At 38.0% G+C, this 23,969-nt stretch overlaps 1 protein-coding gene across 1 annotated transcript; it reads left to right on the forward strand.

The window, feature by feature from the left end:
* The first annotated feature begins 7,042 nt into the window (after positions 1-7,042).
* Positions 7,043-19,178, forward strand: LOC103718955 (pentatricopeptide repeat-containing protein At2g01390). The gene is made up of 2 exons (XM_008807978.4): positions 7,043-7,945; positions 17,300-19,178. Exons 1-2 carry the CDS (start codon positions 7,237-7,239, stop codon positions 18,286-18,288), a joined length of 1,698 nt encoding a protein of 565 aa, XP_008806200.3. The 5' UTR covers positions 7,043-7,236; the 3' UTR covers positions 18,289-19,178.
* Positions 19,179-23,969: the final 4,791 nt, after the last annotated feature.

Consider the following 23,969-nt stretch of genomic DNA (forward strand, 5'->3'; position numbering starts at 1 on the left):
GATAGAGCAATTGGCGCAAAAGTGGAAAATTGAATGGAAGATAAGAAAACTGCAGCAGAATTTAAAGATGTTTTCCTGCGGTAGCTCTAAATTTATATCTAGAAAGAAAAAATAAAAAATGTCTGAGTTGCAAGAAATATTCATATGATAACTCGCTTGCATAAAGTTTTTTTGAAGATGAGGATTTTTCTTATGATAAGTCACTCTAAACTCGAAATCAAGGAGACTTTTTTTCTCTCTTTTTGCATTCCATGGGGATTGCGCTCAGTTTTCCTTTGTCTAGTATAGTGCCAAATCACAATATTGGGTTCAAGGGATATATTATGATTTAACCCCTCATTATAGATGATAAGCATCTCATGTAAGCTTACAAAGTTGTTGCCTTATCTAGCACCAGAACTGAGTAATTTTCTAAAGGTAGGGGTCACTAATTAGTACTGAAATTGGCGATCCTGAGAGAAAATGATTCCAATACCATTATGTAGGAATAAATTTATCTCTAAAAGGAAATGACAAAACATGCATAGGAAGAAAATATCACAAAATTGTTGATGCTGCAAGAGACATCCACATGTAAACTCAATGTATAAAATTTTCAGGACATTCAGTTTTGGTTTTGCCTTTCAGTATAGTGCCAAAATACCCAATTTGGGGGTCAAGGGGGATGTTATGGTTTAGAACTTCATCATGGTTGAGATGCATTCTATATGATCCTGTAAAAGAAGTTGCCATATATCAGGAGCATAGTGTAATTTTCCAAAGATAAGGGCTACTAATTACTACTTAAATTGGCTAAGCCGGGACAAAATGATCTTAATTCTATTGCAAGGAAAGTTAAAAGGTGGTGCATAAGGGGCTTTAAATTGCTATTCAGAAAAAGCAATAGAACATGCCCAAGAAGAACATGTTGCAACTAGTTGATTCTGCTAGAAAAATCCACCTAATAACTCAATAATGTGAAGTTTTTTTAAGATGAGGAATGCTACTATGATCCAACTTGTCCAACCCAGAAATCAAGGAGCCATAGTGTCAATATTTATCCCTTTCCACCAGATATGGTCTGAGCTCAGTTTCTCTGCTGGTATAGTGCCAAAACACCCAATACTGGGACTTGTAGTTAGCACTTCATTACAGTAAAGATTTATCTGATGTTAACTTTATGGAAGGTCATTTTTCAGATACAGGGGATATTTACTAGTGTTAAGATAAAATGATCTCAGTGCCCTTGGACTTTGAATAAATAAACAAATAAGTGCATGAGAGGCTCTAAATTTATATGCAGAAGAACAAAACATGCCCCGTTGTCCAACAAGAGCATATTGCAAATAGTTGATGCTAGTAGAAACATTCACATAATAACTCAACTATATGAAGTTGTTTAAGAGGAGGAAAGCTACAATAATCAAATTTTCCTAACCTTGAAATTAAGGAACTGCAGTATCTTGATCAATCCTTTCCTATCCCATGTGGTTTGATTTCAGTTTTCCTTGTTGTCTTTTGTAGTGCAAAAACACCCATTATTAGACTAGGAGATGCATCTCATTGTGATTCCTACAGAAGTTGTCGCTATATCTAGAACCAGAACTTAGGCTAATTTTTCAAAAAATAGAGTTCTTTGATAATTAGTGATCATGAGACAATGTAGTGATGCATTAAACCAAATTAAAAGAAGAAGAAGAAGAAGACTCCATGCATAAGCAATAGTGCACCCAGGAAACGAATTAAATGGATGCCCATAAGTAAAATAGCCCCTGCTCATTAGCAAAGAAAGAGAAGAGGCTCGAAACACTTCATCATGAATACTGAATTACAACTTGCTTTCTGTGGAGCTCCTTCGATAGTCACCATGACAACATTAGCTTCTACGGTAGAAGCCTACATGTCAGGACGTTTAGGTCTTTAAACAAAGGGAAGATTTTTTTTGGTCTCTATGAACCTAGAGTGGACGTGTCCTTGAATCTTGACTATGAGGTAGCTTTATCAAGGTTTAATATAATGGCTGTTATTTTTTTTAAACATATCATGGCTATTGTAATGTTATTAGGGCTAATATATCCGTTTCGGCAATCATGTTGTCATGTGTAATAACAAGAAAAATAATGAGGGTTATAACATGTTGTCTAGTGTTAATTAGTGATATATTATAATGTAAATAATGGTCATTGCTTTATTTATATAATTTCTCTTATAAAATATGATTTCTTTTCAAATTCAAATTCTCTGTATTCATTTTTCTTAAAAAATACAGTATGCTCTCTTCTCCTCCTAATTAAGAAAAACTCCTTTTGGGACATTTGGTATACCGTGATCATCCCAAAATCAAGGGTGATATGGGTGGAAATAATGAGATCGCCGGGTTTAGTTATACCATGATGATGCTACATGGCAGCGATTACAAATCACTGCTCAACCAGTGATAGAAAATCTACTCTTAAGGTCGAGTATCCAAGATCACACTAGGGTAGCAATCTTAGGATGAAATTTAAAGACAAACATGCCCCTCAATCCATAAAAAAAAATAGTATATCAGGATACCTAATATATTATATCAATAATATATATTAATTATATCAATATTACATATATTATTTTTATGATATATATTATATTCTAATATATTATTATTATCATATTATTTTTTATTATAGTTTTAAATTATAATAGAAACATATCATTGTACTTTATATGAAATTATTTAATATATTACTTTTATTTGCCTTATTTTTCTAATCAAAGTAAATATCAGTATTAAAATAATAATATATTAGTATAACTAAAAATATTAATTCTATAATAATAATTAATATATTTATATAGAATTAATGTATTTATAAATATATTAATAATTTATTATAATATATTTTATATGATTAAAATATATTTTATGGAATATATCAAAGGTAGTTTTCGTATTGTATGGTCAGTGATCTTGGATGCCCATGGAATACCAAACAAGTTGCTCATGGATATTCGAAAATTTTAATCATTAGAATATAGTATACCGAATCTGATAATCTTATATCATTCGGGATCAGATTAACTCGGAGTAAGGATCACCATGGTGATCCCATTTGGGTCACCAAATGTCATCTTTAGGGTCTGTTTGGATATTCCTGTAGGAATTGGAATTGTTGGCTTGCCCAGCTTGCATCTTCTAAGAGCTTGTCCAAGTCCTATCTTAAGTCCTAGCTTGCGGTCTTTTTGGTCTATAAGAAGAAAAGAAAGATCCATGAAGATCCCTTTTTTCTTTTCTACAGGATTTGGGTTAGAGGTGGGGTTGACAAGAACCATGCTCAAATTAGTGGTCCAATTCATGAATTTAGCAGAAAATTTAGCTTAATACTGCTGGATTAGCCAAATAGGCCTTTGGAAAGATACTAAGTAGGCGAATATCCTATTATAGTGCATGAATGGGAGGCGTGAATAAAGTACACATATGGAAAGAATAGGAAGATAGAGAGAATAGAGCAAATGAAGATGAGGCGTGCTTAGCTCTTGGGACATACTAGTAGAAATAAGCCCTCCTCTATAGTTCTGCCCTCTTTTTCTTTTATTTTTTTTTGTTAAAGCGGATATATTATACATGGCGGATACGGATACACCCAAAAGAGTCAAAAGATAACAATTTTCGGAGCACTCCAGATAAGTCCTCCTCCACCAGCCATAAGGTTTTTTCAGAATGGTTAGCCACATAGGGCTCGTTTGGTTCACGGGAAGTATTTTTCCTCCTAGGAATATGATTCCTGGAAAGCAGATTCCTAGGAAGAGGATGCATAGGAAAGTACTTTTGGCATGTTTGGTTGACCATAGGAAAGTGACAAATTTTCAAAGTGCTTATGTTTGGTTGACCATCCACTTTCTTGGGAAAGTTATGTATAATTCCTATTATATCCTTAATAAAAATTAGGTTTTTAATGCTTCTTTAATGCTGAAGGGTCTTTTCAGGAAAAAAATAAAAATGGAGTGATTCCCGCCTCATGGAAAAGTAACTTTCCCATGAAATGTGGAAATCATATTTCCATAGAAATACAACTTTTCCGTCTCTCCTTTGAAAACTCTAACCAAATAAGAGGTATCTCATTACTTTTCCGTTGACCACACTTTCCCCCTTCTTTTCCTGCGAACCAAACGAGCCCATAAGAGGTTATTTAATACGCAGCCCTGTTGGCCTCACGATACACATACTTGGCCTAAACGACCATCCCCCGACATACCATAACCTGAATGTCCCTAAGAAGCGGGTGGCTGTCGCCTGCACCACCCACACTCCGTTGGATCCAATCGATGACTGTTGTGGAGTCACCCACTAGTACTATAGCACATGCAGACAAAAACCATCGGGCATAACTCAAACCCGACCAAGTTGTTCTCAGCTCCGCTCTCGGAACCGAAATGTCGAAGATTTGGCGGCCCCCGCCGCAATAACCCTGGAGTCCGGACCTCTGATGATGAAACCCGCCCCTCTACTGCTCTCGCCATCCAGTACACACCCATCAAAATTTACCTCGAGGAAGCTTGAGGGTGGGGGCTCTTAGGTGAAGAACATCGTGCGGAGCGCTTCATGAGCAGAGGAGGAGCTCCAAGTGTCCCGAGCTATCAAGGGTCCATCCAACAAGTATGATTGAATAATCTCAGCTGCCTGACTCCAAGCTCGCTCAACCACAAGTCGAGGAGGAAACCAGCTCTCATCGAACGTCCAGGTATTCCTGGACAGCCAGGTTTGATACGCCACATAAGTCACCACGGTAGCCGTCTGCCTGAAGTGTGGTGATGCCGCCCACTGCCTGATCATTTGCAGAAAGGACGTCAAGTCGCGCCAGCTACCGAGAGGGACTTTAGCAATCTCCCAAATCCTCTTGGCACGGTGGCATTGGAACAGTGCATGGTCCACTGACTCATCCGCCTGACATGCCCTTACTCCACAGAACTAGTCTCATCAGTAGCCTGCCCCAGGCCACCTTTTAAAGAAACAATGCTGCTCTCGGATGCAAACCAAACCGTCGGACCCAGCCGCAGTCGACCCCTGTGTCCGGCACACTTTGGATGAGGTCGAGAATATCGCCAACCTGGACTCTAGATCTGCATGTCGTGCTCCATACATGCGCATCAGGGCCGAAAAATACTAGAACTGGTACTGACTGGATCCTCTCTGCAAGTTGATCACCAAATAACTGGGCTAAGCGGGTAGTATCCCAGCCCGCCCCATCGGGCCTCAGGAGGTCACACACTCTCAGCTCTCTCGGGACGTCGATGCTCACCATAGTCGTCTACCGCCCTACTGAAAGTAAGTCCACCCCAGGAGTCTGCCACCGCATCCACGCTCTATCCGTCGCCTATCGGCCACCTGCAATGAGACAAAATCAAGGGCACATTCCTGTCGATCTCCTGCCATAAGGAGGAGCAGTGCCGACTCTTGGCATGAGTCTCGCCAATCCGAGCCGGACCATATCGCGACGCCATCACCTGACTCCAAAAACACTGGGGCTCCAGGATGAATCTGGCCACGTGCCGGGCGATCAAAGCCTCTCTCCTCGTCAAGAGAGACTACACCTCTAGCCCGCCAGCTCGAGTCGGAAGACAAATCGACTCCCAATCTATGAGGTGCATCCCATGGCCCCCGCCGAGAGACCCCTAGCTGAATCCCCAGAAAAGCCGCTCGATCCTTGCCAGCACCATTTTCGGGATAATAGTGTGAGACATGAGGTAAACCGACATGGAAGATAGGACCGATCTAACCAAGGTGACTCTACCCATCATGAAAAGTGAAGCCGCTTCCAGCCCTCTAGCCTCTCCTTGACATGCTGCACCACCTCCATGCACTCAGATACGCGCAGTCTCCTCTCGGACATAGGAACACCTAGATAGCCCCAGGGCCCCTCCTGCTCTCTCATCGCCTAGAGTGCTTAGATCTCCTGTTGAACCCGCAACTCTGTACTGGGGCTGAAGTAGATGGCGGACTTGTGGACGTTCACCCGCTGCCCAGATGCCTCGCAATAATCCTCCAGGACCTACTTCAACACTCGCGCATCCTTCTTGAAGTTGCAGCGCAACCCTCTCGAAGCGCCCCGTCCCTATTGGATGCATAGGATTGGGAAATTGGAAGTGACTGACCAAGGATGAGAGGGAGAGAGTGGATGACTATTATTATTTATTGAGGCCACATGGTAAGCTTATCTAATTTGAAAAATCAGAGGCAATTGAAACATATGGGATGAGGAGGCTCCAACGCCAAAAAGTTGGCATCTTAGATTCTGAATGCTAAAACCATGACAGTTTGAATATCCAGCTGCTGAACATCTTTGCAATTTGAAACCTACATCAGGTGCTAAACTATCCAAATTGGAAACTTGGGATACCCAACTTTTGGCATCTAAATACTTAAATGTTGTTAGACCATTCCATGAGATCAAGGATGGTCTCAAGGGTGCCAAAATTTGAAATTTGATTTGAATGCTATATCAATGATGTTGGATTGTTTAGATGCTAAGAACTTAGGATTAGAGCTAAATGAGTCGGAGAATTAGGACTCCACATTTTGAGCCTTTGAGTGCCAAAAATATTTGACATCGAAGGGTTCGGATGCCAAGACCCCGGCAACCAAGGATTTGGAAACTAAAAACACTGGAATTCGAACATCTGCAGTGTAAAAAGGAGGCGATATGTAGAGTGCATGACTAGGGTTTTATGGATGTAGAAATCTCGTATTTAGGGGCATATCATTAAATGACATCAAATTGGATCTAACAGTAAGGGAGGTGTCATTAGGGTTTGTAGCCTACTAATCAAGCATTGGATGGTGAGATTACTTGCGATCATTTGATGCTTTGAGATATGTGCTAGACTTGAGTTGCAATAGAAATGTTTGGGAGCAAGCTAGATTATCAACAAAGTTTTACTGTATAACTTTTTGGAGGTATAGTCGTAAACAATGAAAGCAACATTAAGTTCGCCTTCTTCGTTGCACAATATTCGAAAAAGATTCTAGATTTTTTTGGAAGAATTATGAGTCTGTTTCATTTTTTCTTCATCATTTTTTTTCCCGACTTTATTAGCAGTATTTATGGATGATTAGCATAAGTCGCTGTTGTATAAAAAAGAGAAAAAAAAAGGAAGTAGCAAAATTGAAGTATGAGTCTGGTTGTTGGCGTTGGTTATTGGCCGTTCGAGAAGAATTTGAAAAAATAGAAATTCTATTCTCCAGTTATCCCAGCTTGCAATCTTCTCCATTTCGGTCCAATGCCGCCTCCGACCCCTCACGGCCGCGCCTTCGCCACCCTCCTCTCCAACCGTCCCAAGAAGAAGCCCTCCCCTCGTCCAAACCCTTTCAAAGCCCTCAATCCCCGCTCCAAAACCCCACCCAAACCCGACCCCAAACCCCCGGAACCTGTCTACATGCGCTCCACCATCCATAGGATCTCCTCCATCCTACGCTACTCCCCGTGGGAGGACGCCCAGGCCGAGCTCCGGCACCTCGCCGTCCGCTGGGACTCCTTCACCGTCAACCGCGTCCTCAAGACCCACCCCCCATTGGAAAAGGCCTGGCTCTTCTTCAACTGGGCCGCTCGGCTCCCGGGCTTCAAGCACGACCACTTCACATACACCACCATGCTTGACATCTTCGGCGAGGCCGGGCGGATGTCGTCGATGTGGCATGTGTTCGATGAAATGCAGGAGAAGGGAATTGCGATCGATGCGGCTACTTACACCTCTTTGATGCATTGGTTGTCGAAAGATGGCAACTTGGAGGGCGCGGTGCAGGCGTGGGACGAGATGATGCGGCAGGGGTGCCGCCCGACCGTCGTCTCCTACACGGCGCTCATGAAGATCCTGTTTGATCATGACAGGCCCAAGGAGGCTGCTGCAGTCTACAGGGAGATTCTCGAGGTCGGGCTGACGCCGAATTGCCACACGTACACGGTTCTGATGGAGTATCTCGCCGGAGCTGGTGAGTCGTTCAGTTTATTCTTTGAAAGTTGATGATTGTAGTTTTTTGCGAAAGTTTTTTTTCCCCCCGAGTTATGTGTTGTGTTACACTTTTGCTGAATACCTTCTTTTTTTTTTTTTTTGATTTTTCAAGATCTCCAAATATGATAGCCAAATGATCCTATTGGAAGAATATATTCTTGTTTGAGAATTCATTTCATAATTTTGAGCTTCTTTTTTATGACTGACTCTCGTTTGAGAATTCATTTTCATCTGGGCTTTAGATGAGAATTGGCCGTGTATTAAGTGTGAGGGATGACTCTATCGGGGAGGTGTACGAATTGCTCCAGTTTGACTCAGGCAATGATGGAATGGCGGTGGCCATCTCCACTGAAGCACAAAAGATTAACGTTGAGGATAGAGTTTTTCTTTCTTTTTTGGCGTGGTGCGCGGGAGCGGGGTGTGGTGTGGTGGTTTGAAACGTTATCCTCTTATTTTATTAGAAGATATTGGGACAATATTAAATTTGTAATATTTTTAGATTTAGGTTTTAGTGGTGTGAGGTAGTTATCTGTAATTTAACTTGGTTGGATTGGGTACCATGGGTGTATGTTTGTAGGTAGTTACTTGAGGTGTGTTATTTTGTAAGTGTGATTATCAATAGTTATTGCTGGAAACTATATATGTTAATGATAGTGGCTATGCTATGGATAGCAGAGATAAAAAAATTCGAGAGTTTATCAGCTTCTTTTAGAAGATATCTATGAGGTTGCTTCCTCTTCTAGTAGGTTGGATTCTGTTTATGTTTGAAGTCAACTAGATTCCTTCCTTTTATATTGCATGGGAAAGGCATATAATAAAATGTTTCTCTGGACAACTGCAATGAAAATCTTAGGAAGCACGGGTTGTGAAAGGCGCTAGGGTCAATGTCAAGGGCTAGAAAGTGAAGGGGAAGACCTAAGCTAATATGGATGGAAGCTATCAAAAATTTCTTAGAAAGAATGTAACATCTAAGGTTGTGTTATGAATCCACCGTATTTGGGTGGATGACCACTTAACCTTCACCTCTTGAGTTTTCCCACCTCTTGGGTTTTCTATCTTTTGTAACTCCTAGATGTGTCCCTTATCCCTTGGGTATGTCTCTATTCATCCACCTTTTCATCTTTTCTTGTCCTTTAATTGTCTTGTGATTATGACTATTATATCTCCTCATTATCACCATTATATCTCCTCATTATAACCCTAGGCCTATAAAAAGGTACCTTGAGGAGGATGAAAGGAACACAAGTGAAAAAAGAAAGAAAGGCATAAAAAGGAATGAGAAATACTATTAGTTCCTGAAGAACTAATTTTCTACAATTTCTGTATCTTGTTTATTTTCTTGTCTCCAATCTCTTTACCCTTTATTTTACAACACGTTATCAGCACGAAGGCTCTACCAATTGTGGAAGTACGTGGTGTTCCTTTTACAAGAGATTTTTTTTGTGCCATTCTCCAATCTCTATAAGTTTCTTTCTCAAATTAGTATTCTCAATATCTAATTTGTGTTTTGCATGATTGACATGGAATGGTCATATTGTTCTTTTGCAATGTGTATCATGCCTTTATTCTTGAAGAAAGTATAGAACAATATTATTGTTTATATGAATATTACATGATACAAATCCTATGATTCTTGTTTGTAGAGAATGTCGAATCTTACCAAACTTGAATTCGTTGCTCTTGATATTTCTGGCAAGAATTACTTATCTTGGATCCTTGATGCTGAGATCCATCTTGATGCAATAAACCTTGGAAATACTATAAAGGAAGAAAATCAAGCGTCCCTGCGGGATCGTGCTAAAGCAATGATTTTCCTTCGGCACCATCTTCATGAGGAATTGAAAACTGAGTATCTAATGGTAAAAGATCCCCTCATTTTGTAGAATAGTTTAAAGGAGAGATATGAGCACCAGAAGTGCGTAATCCTCCCAAAAGCTCGATATGATTGGATGCACCTGAGGTTGCAAGATTTTAAGAGTGTTAGTGAATATAATTCTGCACTCTTTAAAATCAGCTCACTTTTGAAATTATGTGGTGGGAAAGTCACCGATGAGGATATGTTAGAGAAGATATTTACTACTTTTCATGCCTCAAATGTGCTCCTGCAGCAGCAATATCGAGAGAGAAAGTTCACAAAATATTCTGAACTTATATCTTGTCTTCTAGTGGCTGAGCAAAATAATGAGCTTTTATTAAAAAATCACCAATCTCGTCCCACTAGTTCCATACCATTCCTTGAAGCGAATGGCACATCATTCCCTGAAGCGAATGATAAATCATTCCAAAAGAATCGTGGATATGAGAGAGGACGTGGTAGAAAAAATTATCATGGTGGCACCCGAAGTGAAATCACCAAAAGAAGAATTAACAAGCGGGATGCACCGTACCACCAGAAGTGGAATAACCAGAAGTGGAATAACTCAGATAAAAGAGAAGGCTCCCAGAATAAAAAGAAATATGAAGATGTGTGTTATAGATGTGGTATGAATGGACATTGGTCGCGTACCTGTTGTACGCCTAAGCATTTGGCAGACCTCTACCAAGCTTCTTTGAAAGAAAAAGAAAAAGGAATTGAAACAAATTTTGCTGAACCATCAACACATTTCAAAAACTCTAATGGGGTTGATATTACTCATCTTGATGTTTCTGATTTCTTTGAAGATCCTAGTGGTAGAATTGATCATTTGATTGGTGGTGGAAGTGTTTCCTTTAATTAGTGCATTTTTCTTTATCATGTTGTAAGACTTTATGTTATATTTTGAGTAATAAAGTTTTACATATGTTTTGCATCTTTGTAGAGGCATGGGTCTTACTGATGAATTGAATGGTGATGATGTTTGTCTAGTAGACAGTGCTGCAACTCACACAATTCTTACAAATAAGAAGTATTTTCAATGCTTAAAATTAAGCAATGCCAATGTCAATACCATATCGGGTTCATCGAATTTAATTAAAAGATCCGGAAGAGCATATATCATGTTGCCAAAGGGCACAACATTTTGTATTGACAATGCTCTATTTTCTTCAAAGTCTAGAAGAAATTTATTGAGTTTTAAAGATATACGTCGTAATGCTTATCATATTGAAACCATCGATGAAGGCAACAAAGAGCTTCTTCTTATTACTCAAATGAATTCGGGTCAGAAGCTCGTTTTAGAAAAGTTGCCTGCTTTCTCATCTGGGTTGTCTTATACATTGATGAGAATGATTGAATCAAATGTTGTGATGCACCAAAAGTGCACTAATCCAAAGATATTTACGATTTGGCATGATCGCCTTGGACATCCAGGTTCTATAATGATGAGGAGAATTATTGAGAATTCATTTAGGCATCCATTAAAGAACCAAAAGATTCTTTTACCAAGTGATTATCCATGCTCTGCTTGTTCTCAAGGTAAATTGATTGTTAGGCCATCCCCCTCAAAACTTGTTGTTGAATCTCCTTTATTTTTACAAAGAATTCATGAAGATATTTGTGGGCCTATACATCCATCATGCGGACCATTAGATATTTCATGGTTTTGATCGATGCATCAACTAGATGGTCACATGTTTGTCTTCTTTCTACTAGAAATGTTGCATTTGCTAGACTTCTTGCTCAAATAATCAGATTGAGAGCACAATTCCCTGATTATCCAATTAAGACAATCCAATTAGATAATGTAGGTGAATTTACACCTCAAGCTTTCAATAGCTATTGCATGTCAATTGGAATTGATATTGAACATCCTGTTGCTCATACACATACTCCAAATGGTTTAGCTGAATCATTTATCAAAAGACTTCAGTTGATTGCTAGACCTTTGCTTATGAAATCAAAATTACCTGTTTCTGCTTGGGGATATGCTATATTGCATGCAGCATCATTAGTTCGGGTTAGACCATCTGCTTATCATAAATATTCTCCCTCGCAACTTGCATTTGGTCAACTACCAAATATTGCTCATCTTCGCACTTTTGGTTGTGCTGTGTATGTTCCAATTGCACCCCCACAACGCACTAAGATGGGTCCTCAACGTAGACTTGGTATATATATTGGTTTTGATTCTCCATCTATCATTAGATACCTTGAGCCCCTTACAGGAGATTTGTTTAAGGCACGTTTTGAGTATTGTCATTTTAATGAAACAATCTTCCCATCTTTAGGGGGAGAAAAGTCGGTGCCTAAAGCACGACGTGAAATCACTTGGAATAATTTACCCTTATCTCAATTTGATCCTCATACAAATCAATATGAACTGGAAGTTCAGAGTATTATACACTTGCAAAGTGTTGCAAATCAATTACCGGATGTATTTACTGACACCAGAAGTGTAGTAAAATCTCATATTCCAGCTGTTAATGCTCCAGCAAGGATTGAGATCCCAGAAAGACAACTTGCAAATAAAGCAGCGAATGAGTCTGAGGCACTTCGGAAGCGATGAAGACCTATTGGGTCGAAAGATAAGAATCTCCGAAAGAGAAAAGTACAAAGAAAAGAAACTAGCACTTCTGAAGAGGCCATACCCACAAAACAGACCATAAAAGTTGGTGCTCCTGAAGAGACCATAACTCCCATTCTAAAATCTCCAGAAATATAACCTCCTGAAGAGGAACCTTCTGAAGAGTTATCCCCTGAAGAGGAAGATATACTTGAAAATAATGAGGTCTCAATACATTATGTAAGCACAGGAGAAATATGGGATAGAAATAAAACCGTTGTCGACAACATATTTTCATTTAAAGTGGCTCTTGACATTACCAGAAGTAATGTTAGCATTACCAATGGTAATGAGTAAAGTGAGCCAAAGACCATCGAAGAATGCCGACGTAGAAATGATTGGCCAAAATGGAAAGAAGCTATTGAGGCTGAATTAAACTCATTAGCAAAAAGAAAAGTTTTTGGACCTATAGTCTAAACTCCTAAAGGTGTAATGCCCGTTGGATATAAGTTGGTATTTGTACGGAAGCGCAATGAAAATAATGAAATTGTGCGATATAAAACACGACTTGTTGCACAAGGTTCCTGCAGAAACCTGGGGTTGATTATGAAGAAACTTATTCCCCCGTTATGGATGCAATTACATTCAGATTTTTGATTAGCTTGGTAGTTATAGAAAAATTAGATATGCGGCTGATGGATGTGGTCACTGCATATTTATATGGATCATTGGATCATGATATATACATGAAAATCCCTGAAGGATATAAAATGCCTGAAGCATGTAATTCAAGTACATCCCGAAGCATGTATTCTATCAAGCTTCAAAGATCGTTATATGGGTTGAAGCAATCCGGGCACATGTGGTATAATCGCCTCAACGAATATTTATTGAAGGAGGGATTTGAGAATAATCCTATATGCCCATGTGTTTTCATTAAGAAGTTAGAATCCGGATTTGCTATTGTTGCGGTTTATGTTGATGATCTTAATCTTGTTGGAACTCCTGAAGAGCTCACAAGAACCGCCACTTATTTGAAAAATGAGTTTGAAATGAAAGATCTTGGAAAAATAAAATTTTGTCTCGGTCTACAACTCGAGCATTTTCCAAATGGAATCTTTGTTCATCAGTCAATATATACAGAAAAAGTCCTGAAGCACTTTTATATGGATAAAGCTCATCCTTTGAATACTCCAATGGTTGTTCGATCACTTGATGTGAAGAAAGACCCATTTCGTCCTTCTGAAGAGGATGAAGAAATTCTTGATCCTGAAGTACCATATTTGAGTGCTATTGGTGCACTAATGTATCTTGCAAATTGCACTCGACCTGATATAGCCTTTGCAGTCAACTTATTGGCAAGATTCAGTTCTACTCCAACTCGAAGACATTGGAATGGGATCAAGCATATACTTCGTTACCTCCGTGGAACAACTAATATGGGATTGTTTTATCCTAATGGATCAAACTCACAATTGATTGGATATGCAGATGCTGGCTATCTATCTGATCCACACAGGGGTCGATCTCAAACAGGATATTTGTTTACTTGTGGAGGTACTGCTATATCATGAAAATCTGTGAAGCAAACATTATCTGCTACTTTTTCGAATCACTCGAAAATTATTGCTATCCATGAGACAAGTCGGGGATGTATTTGGCTGAGATCAGTAATTTAGCATATTCGAGAAAAGTGTGGTCTATCCACAATCAATGATAGCCCAACAGTTTTGTATGAAGATAATGCTGCTTGCATCACCCAGATTAGAGGAGGCTATATTAAAAGTGATAGAATGAAGCATATTTCACCTAAGTTCTTTTATACTCATGAACTTCAGGAGAAAGGTGATATTGACTACGGTCAAGTGAACAATTGGCAGATTTATTCACCAAGGCATTGCCAACTGCAACATTTAAGAAGATTGTGCATAACATTGGAATGCGACAACTTAAAGACATTTGATCATGCACTTTTCAGGGGGAGTCAAGGACTTGAAGTTTTGTACTGGTTGTACTCTTTTTCCTTCGCTAAGGTTTTGTCCCACTGGGTTTACTTTTGCAAGGTTTTAATGAGGCAATCCTAAAGCACTTGATGGTACACAAGAATACTGCACTCTTTTTCCTTCGCCATTGGTTTTTTCCCACTGGATTTTTCCTTGGCAAGGTTTTAACGAGGCATGTTCTTTGTGTGTGGTCATCCAAGGGGGAGTGTTATGAATCCACCGTATGTGGGTGGATGACCACTTAAACTTCACCTCTTGAGTTTTCCCACCTCTTGGGTTTTCCATCTTTTGTAACTCCTAGGTGTGCCCCTTATCCCTTGGGTATGTCTACATTCATCCACCTTTTCACCTTCTCTTGTCCTTTAATTGTCTTGTGATTATGACTATTATATCTCCTCATTATCACTATTATATCTCCTCATTATAACCCTAGGCCTATAAAAAGATACCTTGAGGAGGATGAAAGGAACACAAGTGGAAAAAGAAAGAAAGGCATAAAAAGGAATGAGAAATACTATTAGTTCCTGAAGAACTAATTTTCTACAATTTCTGTATCTTGTTTATTTTCTTGTCTCCAATCTCTTTATCCTTTTATTTTACAACAGGCTGCGTATTGAGGAATAATAATCCTATATCAAATGGGTTAAGGACTCTTGTGGTGCTTTATACTCTTAGGCCCATCCATCTAAATATTCGGTTTTTAGATAGGATCTTAACATGGTATTTGAGCCCATTGATCTTTCTTCCTTGCCAAAACTTCCACGCTCCCACTTACTAATCAACACGTCACCCCTTGTTCTAGATTCCAGGTTCTATCCATCGGGCTCTACATGTGAGAGGGGGTGTTAAGGAATAATAGTCCCACTTTGGATAAGTCAAGGACTCTTGTGGTGTTTATATACTTTTGGATCCATCCATCAAAATGCCTGAATTTTTAGATAGGATCTTAACAAGAATGATTAGTGAATTAGTTGACCACAAATAGTTAGGACCAAGATCTATTGTGCCGGAACCGGAGCTCGGACCGGTTGTCCGGCGGCAAGGTCGATACGCCTCCGTACCATTGCCGGGCCCATACTGACAGTAGAGGAGGCGGGGGAGGAAGAATGGGAGAGAGAAAAAGAGAGAGAAGGGGGAGAGAGGGAGTGGAGGCCGACAGAGGGCTGTTAGAGGCTGGCGATTCGTGCGGAGGAGGCGGACGAGGGGCTCTGCCTCCTCTGTGCGGCTCGCTAGCCTCCGCGACCCTCTCTCTCTTCCTTCCTCTACCTCTCCCTCCCTCCCCCGCACACTCTCTCTCTTTTTCTCTCTTTCCTTCTCCTTCTCTCCCTCCGTCGATGGATTTTCATTTCGGTTGTCGGAACCGTCTCAGTCCGTTGTCGGTACAGCTCGGTACTCCTCAAACTGCTCGGTTCGAGACGGTTCTGCCGACTATAGTTAGGTCAAGGCTTGATGGTTATGGTTATGGCATGAGGGATGATGTAGAAAATAATTTTGTGGGATAAATTATGCTGTCTTTTGGATGCAAATGAAGCTATTTTGTTTTATTTTGAGGTCCAAAGAATCTTTGGTGTCCTTTTTTCCTTTTTGTTAGCATGTTATGCTAACAAGCAACACTCCACCATTACCTAAAAATTGAAGGGAATGAGAGTCGTGCCTTAGAATCAAAGGAGAGGAACTCAAGAACCCACTTAATCAAAGGTCTAATCATGAACATTGGCTCTTTTATATTAGACGACTACTGCTTATTGGGATCATTATTCTATAAATATCATAATTATATGTTGTAGTTGGATGGAGAAAAGCTCGGTTTTGAATAGGGAGTTGTATTAGGGTGTAGGATGAAAGATATTATTATCTTTTGTTTATAAAAGTAGGAACATAAAATGAATTTTCAGATTTCTGCTTTTAATGATGATTGAGTGAACTCCTTGTGTTCTTTGCTCACAAATGTTCCGAATCCTCCAATCTATATTTATTCTCCTTTCCCTCCAAATAAGAGGAAGAGAAAAAATAATTAAAAGGAAAACATTTATATGATAACTCCAAATCTAATCTTTCACGTTGATTACATCCTTTATATGGATGGTGTCAAGGCGTGTGATAAAATGAATTTCAATATGATGCTAGGACTTGTTGAATGGTATGAACCTAAAAAAGACTCTGCTTAGGACTTGTTAAGACCATTCTTACTGTAAAGAAGGTGGTTCTTTTTGTTTTTTGTGATTTTAGAGAAGCTCGTGTCGTTTATGTCCCTTATTGAAAGAGTAAAATCTTTCATTTGCCTTCATGGGTACAGGCATCTTGGGGTTGTTGCATATTCCATTTGTCCTAATTGTTTTCTTATTTTCGTTCTTGCTCCAATAGATCTTGCATTGATTCTTGTTTCAATTTCATTTCATCACAACCCAAGTGATCCATGAACTAGTTATGCCTCTGCAATCTTTTTGGATCCCTCCTGTAATCATGTCGAGCTTCATGCTTTATTCTTCTGGTAGTTTACATAATCCAGTTGGAATGAGTGGGAACTACTGTTCTATGATCTGTTTTATGTTTCAAGTAAGTCATGAGAATGGCTTGAACCTCTTGGGACATGGGATGCTCAAGACAACATTTATCCTCATGACATAAAATTCTTATTTTCCCAACTGAGCGTCGGATAAGGAATCTATCTGACTCTGTATTAGTTTATATTGGATACTGATCTTAAACATATCATGTTACTTCCATGGTTATCATCCTTTTAGAATATTCTGTTGGACTCAATTTGCTCCCTGTCTAGCAGTTTTGGTTGATTCAGTTTATTCTGTTGTCATTTTCCAAGGGTAGTTGTGGAAATGTTTCTAGTCTGCTTAAAGGGTCTATATTTTACTACGCAAGATGTTTACAGTTGTTTATATCAATCAACTTCAGGTAAATTTGAAGCTGCTCTTGAAGTCATGAGCAAAATGCAAGAAGCAGGAGTTCAACCAGACAAAGCTGCATGCAATATTCTTGTCCAGAAATGTTCTAAAGCTGGAGAGACATCGGCTATGACTCAAATTCTCAAGTATATGAAGGAGCACTCAATTGTTCTCCGTCGTGCAGTATTTTTGGAAGCACTAGAAGCTTTAAAAATTAACTGTGAGAGTGATCATCTCCTCCAAGAAGTAAACCCTCATCTATCTTTTGAAGGTATTGAAGATGATTTAGACTCTGAACCGAGTGTTACTGATACTGCATCTCTTATAGATAGGGGCATTATTCTTAATCTTTTGGAAAGACAGAATTTGATTGCCATAGAACTTGTACTCAGTGAGATGACTAATAAGGATATCAAAATGGATTCTGAACTGATATCTGCTATTGTGCAATCCAGCTGTGCAAATTGTAGGCCATCATGTGCAGTAATGGCATTTAATTACTGTTTAAAAATGAGGAAAAATCTTGATAGAACTGCATACACCTCCCTGCTTGGTCTCTTCATCAGAATCAATGCATTTGAGAAAGTTTTGGAGATTGTTGAAGAAATGATTAAATCTGATACTAGCTTTGGGACATATCTTGTTTCTCTCTTGATATATAAGCTTGGTTGTGCTGGACTTCCTGCTTCTGCTACAAAGATTTTTTATTTATTACCCATGGACCAGAATGTTGTGACGTTTACAGCTCTAATGGATGCTTATTTTCAAGCTGATGAAGTTGATAAAAGTCTTGAGCTCTTTTCAGAAATGAAAAGGAAAGGTATTCCTATTTCATTTGGCACATACAATGTTCTAATAGTTGGTCTAGAAAGGGCTGGCAGAAGAAGTGATGCAGAAGTTTACAGGAAAGAGAAGAGGAGATTTCAGTGGCATGAATATTCTCGAGAGGGAGTTTCAACAGAAGAGAGCTTGTGTAACTGTCTTTTTGGTGCAGATTGAGGCTAGCAGACTCTGCAGCATAAAATATTGTCGTTCTAAGCTGAAGTTTTCTGATCCCCTTTCTAAAGGTGGTTTCATGGTTGAAATCTTCAAACATTTTGTGCTTTGATTATGGGGTTTGTTAAAAGCAATTTTTGAAATGCCTAAAAAAACTTGAAAAGGTTGGATAGAATGATGTGAGGATTTTCTACATCATTTGTCTTTTATCCAGAATCATAACTGGTCTAGAAATGGCAGAGGGGACTTGTGAACCAAATCAAAGAGGAGAGAAGAAGAGAGGGCAATTGTGATCTGTTGACAAGATAAAGGAGTTCTGTAACCATGTTTTTGGTGGAATTGAGGCTTGCAAACCATTCGTTTTATCAACAGAATAGTGAAGTAAGTTCAATTCTGTTAATCTTGTTGAGGACATGATTACATGAATGGTGTATGCATGCGTGTGGAGGCTGCTTACTTTATTTAATTTAGTCAAAGGATAGTGATTTGAAGGCAAAATATTGAAGAAGCACAGAATATAGAGTTGAATGCTTACTATTGAAGGCTTCTAAAAGCACAATTTGCAACATTATAAATCTCGGCACCGAGTGGATGTCATGTAAAACTGAGAGGAAACTGGAGAATTTGAATTGACATTAAGTTTCTTGGAGGAAAGGGAAGAATGAGCTACTTGCTGAACTTTCTTTGCCAAAATCAGCGAGTGTTTATATTTGGGAGGTGTAGACCGCAATTTAAGAACAATAGACTCTGCCCACTGATAGGTCACCAAAGGTTGTAAATTATTACTGATTGGAGATTTTTGTTGTTGCAGTTTTTATTACAAAAAAACATGCACATGTAGGTATACAATAAAAGTAATGATAGCATTAATTTTAAGAAGATTTTTGCAGTAATATTATTTTTATTGCTTCCTATCACTCTCATATTCTGTTCTCCAGCTTAAATATTAGAAATTAAAAATTGATTTTATTTTCTCATCCAGTCATGATTCAGTTGAAGCTTCTTTGGAAAATCATCGAAGTACAACCTCCTTTTAATTTGTATGGGCGCCTGAATGTGAGCTGCATGTGTTTCCAGATTATTTGATAGAAAGGCAAAAGTTATAAAACTCAGATTGCATGTTACATGTCTATGACTCTGCTTGCCCTGACCAAATAAAAGTTACAATGGTATTGGCATCAGTTTTTGCCTCGATGAAATAGAATATATTCATATGGCTTCATCTTAGAGATCTTACATTGTATAATAGCCTTTTTCATTCATTTACGGAATTTGTAGTTGGCTATCAAAATTTGAGGATGCAACATCAGGTTCTTTGAAAATTATGGGCATCTTTAAATTAAGCAATTGGAAATCCATCAACTCTTAGGGCCTGTTTGGATAATCCTATTGGATCCTCACGATTGTAACAAAGATTTCTAGGATTCCAGAATATAAGGCTTGGCTAGCCTAGCCCATGTTAACTAGACTTTTTCTAGCCCATTCCTATAGGGAGAAACAAAAAAGACCTGCTGAGGTCCTTTTTTTCTTCCTGTAGGATTCGGATTGCCCTCTCCAAAGCTATTCCTGAGTATTTTATAAATGTAGTGCTAGCCCAACCTATAGACTGTAATTCTATTGGTAGCCCAATTCACGAATCCTACAGGATTTTCAGCCCAATCTTGTAGGAAAATCCAGACAAGCCCTTAGAGAAATTGCGTGAGCTAGACTTATTGTTTTTTGTCATCTTGTTGGCTAGATTCCCAGTACTTGATGATGATTCCTTGAGGAGTTAAGTTTGCAACAAATACATCCTGTGGTTGAATAAAAATCCTTCAAGTCAGGGAGCAGATTGGAGGCCATATTTTCTTTAAAGTGTGGATCATAAAATTGATTCTTTTTGGTTTTCTTGCTTTGCTTGTTTGAATACTGCAATTGCGTTTGAAGATATCATGCATTGATTAGTTTCATGCTTACAAATTCTTTCATTTTATGGGTAATTTCTAGCAATTGCACTTTATATTTTCTTTTCCTGCATTGTTTTGCCTTTTTTTCAACTTTTTTTTTTTGAGAGCATTGCTTGGAGTGCCACCATTCCTAGGTGATTTCAGGATCTCTTTTCAGAGCTAGCATCGTGGACTGTGGTGCCAACAAGCTGAGTAAATGCCGGTTGGCATCTGCATCGTGCATGCATGTATGTATATGTATGCAATAGATTAGTTGTCATTTTAAGAGTTCTGCAAGCAAGATTCCACTTAGTCTGTATTTTTAGGTTTTCTTGAGTGTAAATTATATCATTCAAGTCAATTTTAAGGTTTTCCTACCAAGGGTATATTTTGGCACTAAGCTTCCATCTTGACTTTCAATCAGCATTGGCTTAAAGATTAGCTTCCATGTTATGAATTTGTGGCGTGGTTCTTGCTGCCACATTTAACATATGTAATCTAATGGTTCTTTAGGATAATCTGCTAACTTATCAGGTTTAGACATAACTCATGCTACTGTTTATGGAAACAAATTTTGCCTAGTTTACTTGGCCTATTCATTTAATACATCTAATGTTTGAGTCTAATATGCTAAAAATTTCATTTTTCTGGTTTATTTGTGGTTTTGATTCATCAGTTTTTGTTAATGTGAGACGACTTGACAGATTGGCCTCATAATTCAGAGATTTGACAGCTTGGCTCATTTGAGCTCAAATCATTCATTTATTATGGAGATTGCTGCTTTTAGTGTATATTTCAGAATCACTTTAATATTACTACTCATATCAGTTCAAGATGCCGCATTTCAGTGAACCTTTTATCTAGTTCCTTGCGCTGTAATTGTTAATTGCTAATCTTTTCCCTGTTGTGGATGTATGTTATATTGGCTTGTTAATTTTTCTTCTTTGAATCTTTCTTTCCTTTCATATTATTTTTTAAGCCACGATTTATTCTTAAATGTTAGGAGCTTTCTTCTGCATGAGTTACTTATCAGGATCAACAGCTGTCCAAGTATATTTGAAATTTTGAACTTCATCTAATATTATACCAAATCTGGAATTTTTGATCATCCAAATTTTTGAGTATTTGCTTGATCTGCTTCATTTATTTGCTTTCTGTGTTGTTTTACACTTTCCACTTTTTTTGGAAAATTCATCGAATCACAGACTTTCCATTTAAGATTTTTCTTTCTTGTACTTAATAGCTGTAAAAAGATTATTTTTGATTGATAACTCATTTAAAGTTGTATTTTGTCGCACTTGAATGATATATATGCCGAAATTATTTGTAAGCAATGTAACTTTTCTTTCTTCATATTTATAAGTTTAGCTTTAAAGAAACAAAAACATCTTTGATTTCTAACTTGTTTTTTATTGTCTCCTACAGATTACATATATGTAGAAATTATCCTTAAGCAATGTAGAATTTCATTCTCGACAGTTATTACTTTAGCTCATCATCACCCATCCCATCGAGGATGCTGTAGGCATAGCTATAAAGGAAAAGAAAAATGCTGGATCCTTTCTTTCCTGGTGGGTGTAATATTTAGCTACAAAGGAAAGAATGTTTTTGATTTATAACTTGTTTGAATTTTCTGTCACATATGGATGATGTACATGTTGAAATTGTCTATCATCATTGTAAGCTTTTATCGCAGATGATTATAATGTTAGCTATAAATAGACAAAGATTATAATTTTTAACTCTTTTGAAGTTGTTATTTGCTGCATGCGGATGAAGTATGAGTAAAATATTGGCGAATAGTTGGACCATTCTTTTTTGATGATTATAGTTTTTAGCTACAAAAACTATTAGATTTATAGCTTATTTGAAGTTGAAAGTTGTTTTATAAATTGATACATATACATATATGTGTCTATATGTGTGTGTATGTGTGTGTAGATGTGTGGAGATAAAACTGCCAAAATGGGATGGTATGACTAATATTGTTCCGTTGTATTGCGAAATCAGCATTGGTATAGGCGTTGGGATGCCAAATACATGTACTGGTATGTACCGATGCATTCTGGCCATATCGGACTGTACCAGTAAATATTAGGGCTACCATATCGGCCATACCGTTTGGTAACAATGGTTTTTAAGTTTAGTTTCGGTATGGACCATCATGATCAATACTGTGCCATTGGAAGAAAGATATAGGGTTCCGTACTGGTATTTAAAACCTTGATATCTATATCTATATACATACATATATAGATATCCACACACATATATAATTCTCTGTGGGAAGTGGTATAATTTTTCTGGATTGTTATAGTTTTTCCAATGCTGAAATGAGAAATTGGTTTAGCTCTTAGTTCTATTGTTGCAATACTTAGTACTATCAGAGAGCCAATGGTATAGTTTTGATGTTTCAATAGAGAAGTAGTGTCACTGAAAGCACTCGACTGTGCTGAGAAGATTGGAGTACATTTCCTCCTAGATTTCCTATGTATGTTGGAGACCTATGATGATGTTATGATCAGTATGTAGTCTCTCTCCCTCTTTCCTTCTCCTTCTCCCCTTTGTTTATGGCAGCGAGAAATGGTGAGGTAATTCATAGTGTTACTTTTTAGCACCAGATTAGTCTGTCCTAAATTCATATTTGTCTAGCCATGCAATGATATTGATGAACTTCTAACACAAGCTTGATTATATTTTCTTGAGATCTAATTTGGATAATGCATGCCCATTGTATATTGTCCTGCATAAGTTAGAAGCTGAAAAATTGGAGTTCTGGTTTTCGAGCTGATACTCATTTTCTTGGTATATTTTTACAGTAATCATGTTAATTTTTAACATCTCTTCATTGGATATACGATTGTTTGAGGTTACGTATTATGTGCCTGCATTTTTTTCATTGTTTGTGTATGTTCATGTATTATTGAGATTGTTACTAATTAAAAAAAAAATTTACTCTACTTGCTGCTTAGAATGATCCCCCATGCCAAGTACAAAGTAATTTATGTTTCAGATGTTTTTGTTCGTTCCTTATGGCTGACCGTGGTCCTGTCATTTTCTTCTTGTTTTTCCTCTTGCTCTTTTGTGCTGAGCTGTGTTTGTGAACAATACAGGCATATATGCTTGTTATGTTTGTGAGAGGATATGTGCAATTCAAAGATACATGCAATTTCAATTTTTATTTATCTTTATTAATTTAATTGGTGGCGCCTTACTAACACTCTTTTAAAAACAATTGTAAGGCATTAGAGGATCTTAGCATCTGCGGACTTTAGGAGTATGTTTGGTTGGAGGAAGTTAGAATTTGGAATGGAAAAGAGAATTGAGTGATTTCTCTTCTAGCTGCTTGGTCAGAGAGATTTCTACTCCCATTCCGTTTCCACAGAAAAATGGAAACAATTTAATCCCTCAAAATCCAATCTCAATTCTTCCCTAGTATTCAAATTTTATTTCAATTCCGATTTTAATCATGAACCAAACGTATTAGAGAATATAATCAAACATGCCTTAGATGTGAAGATCAGTCATCCCATAATTAATACTCTACTATCATAATCAAAACTCTTGGGCAAAACAGCCTTCTCCTTATAACTGTACTTTTAATATGTTTACAAAAATAACTTTACAATAGAGACTCCAACCGTCGTGCACTCATTTCTCTTGCATGCACGGCAAATACCAGTTTAGTTTTAAAGCCTTACGGGATGCATCTTTATCTTTCCGTCGACATCATCAGCCGCGCACACGACTACCATACCA

Source organism: Phoenix dactylifera, chromosome 15 (assembly GCF_009389715.1).
Source record: "Phoenix dactylifera cultivar Barhee BC4 chromosome 15, palm_55x_up_171113_PBpolish2nd_filt_p, whole genome shotgun sequence".
Lineage (NCBI taxonomy): Eukaryota > Viridiplantae > Streptophyta > Magnoliopsida > Arecales > Arecaceae > Phoenix > Phoenix dactylifera.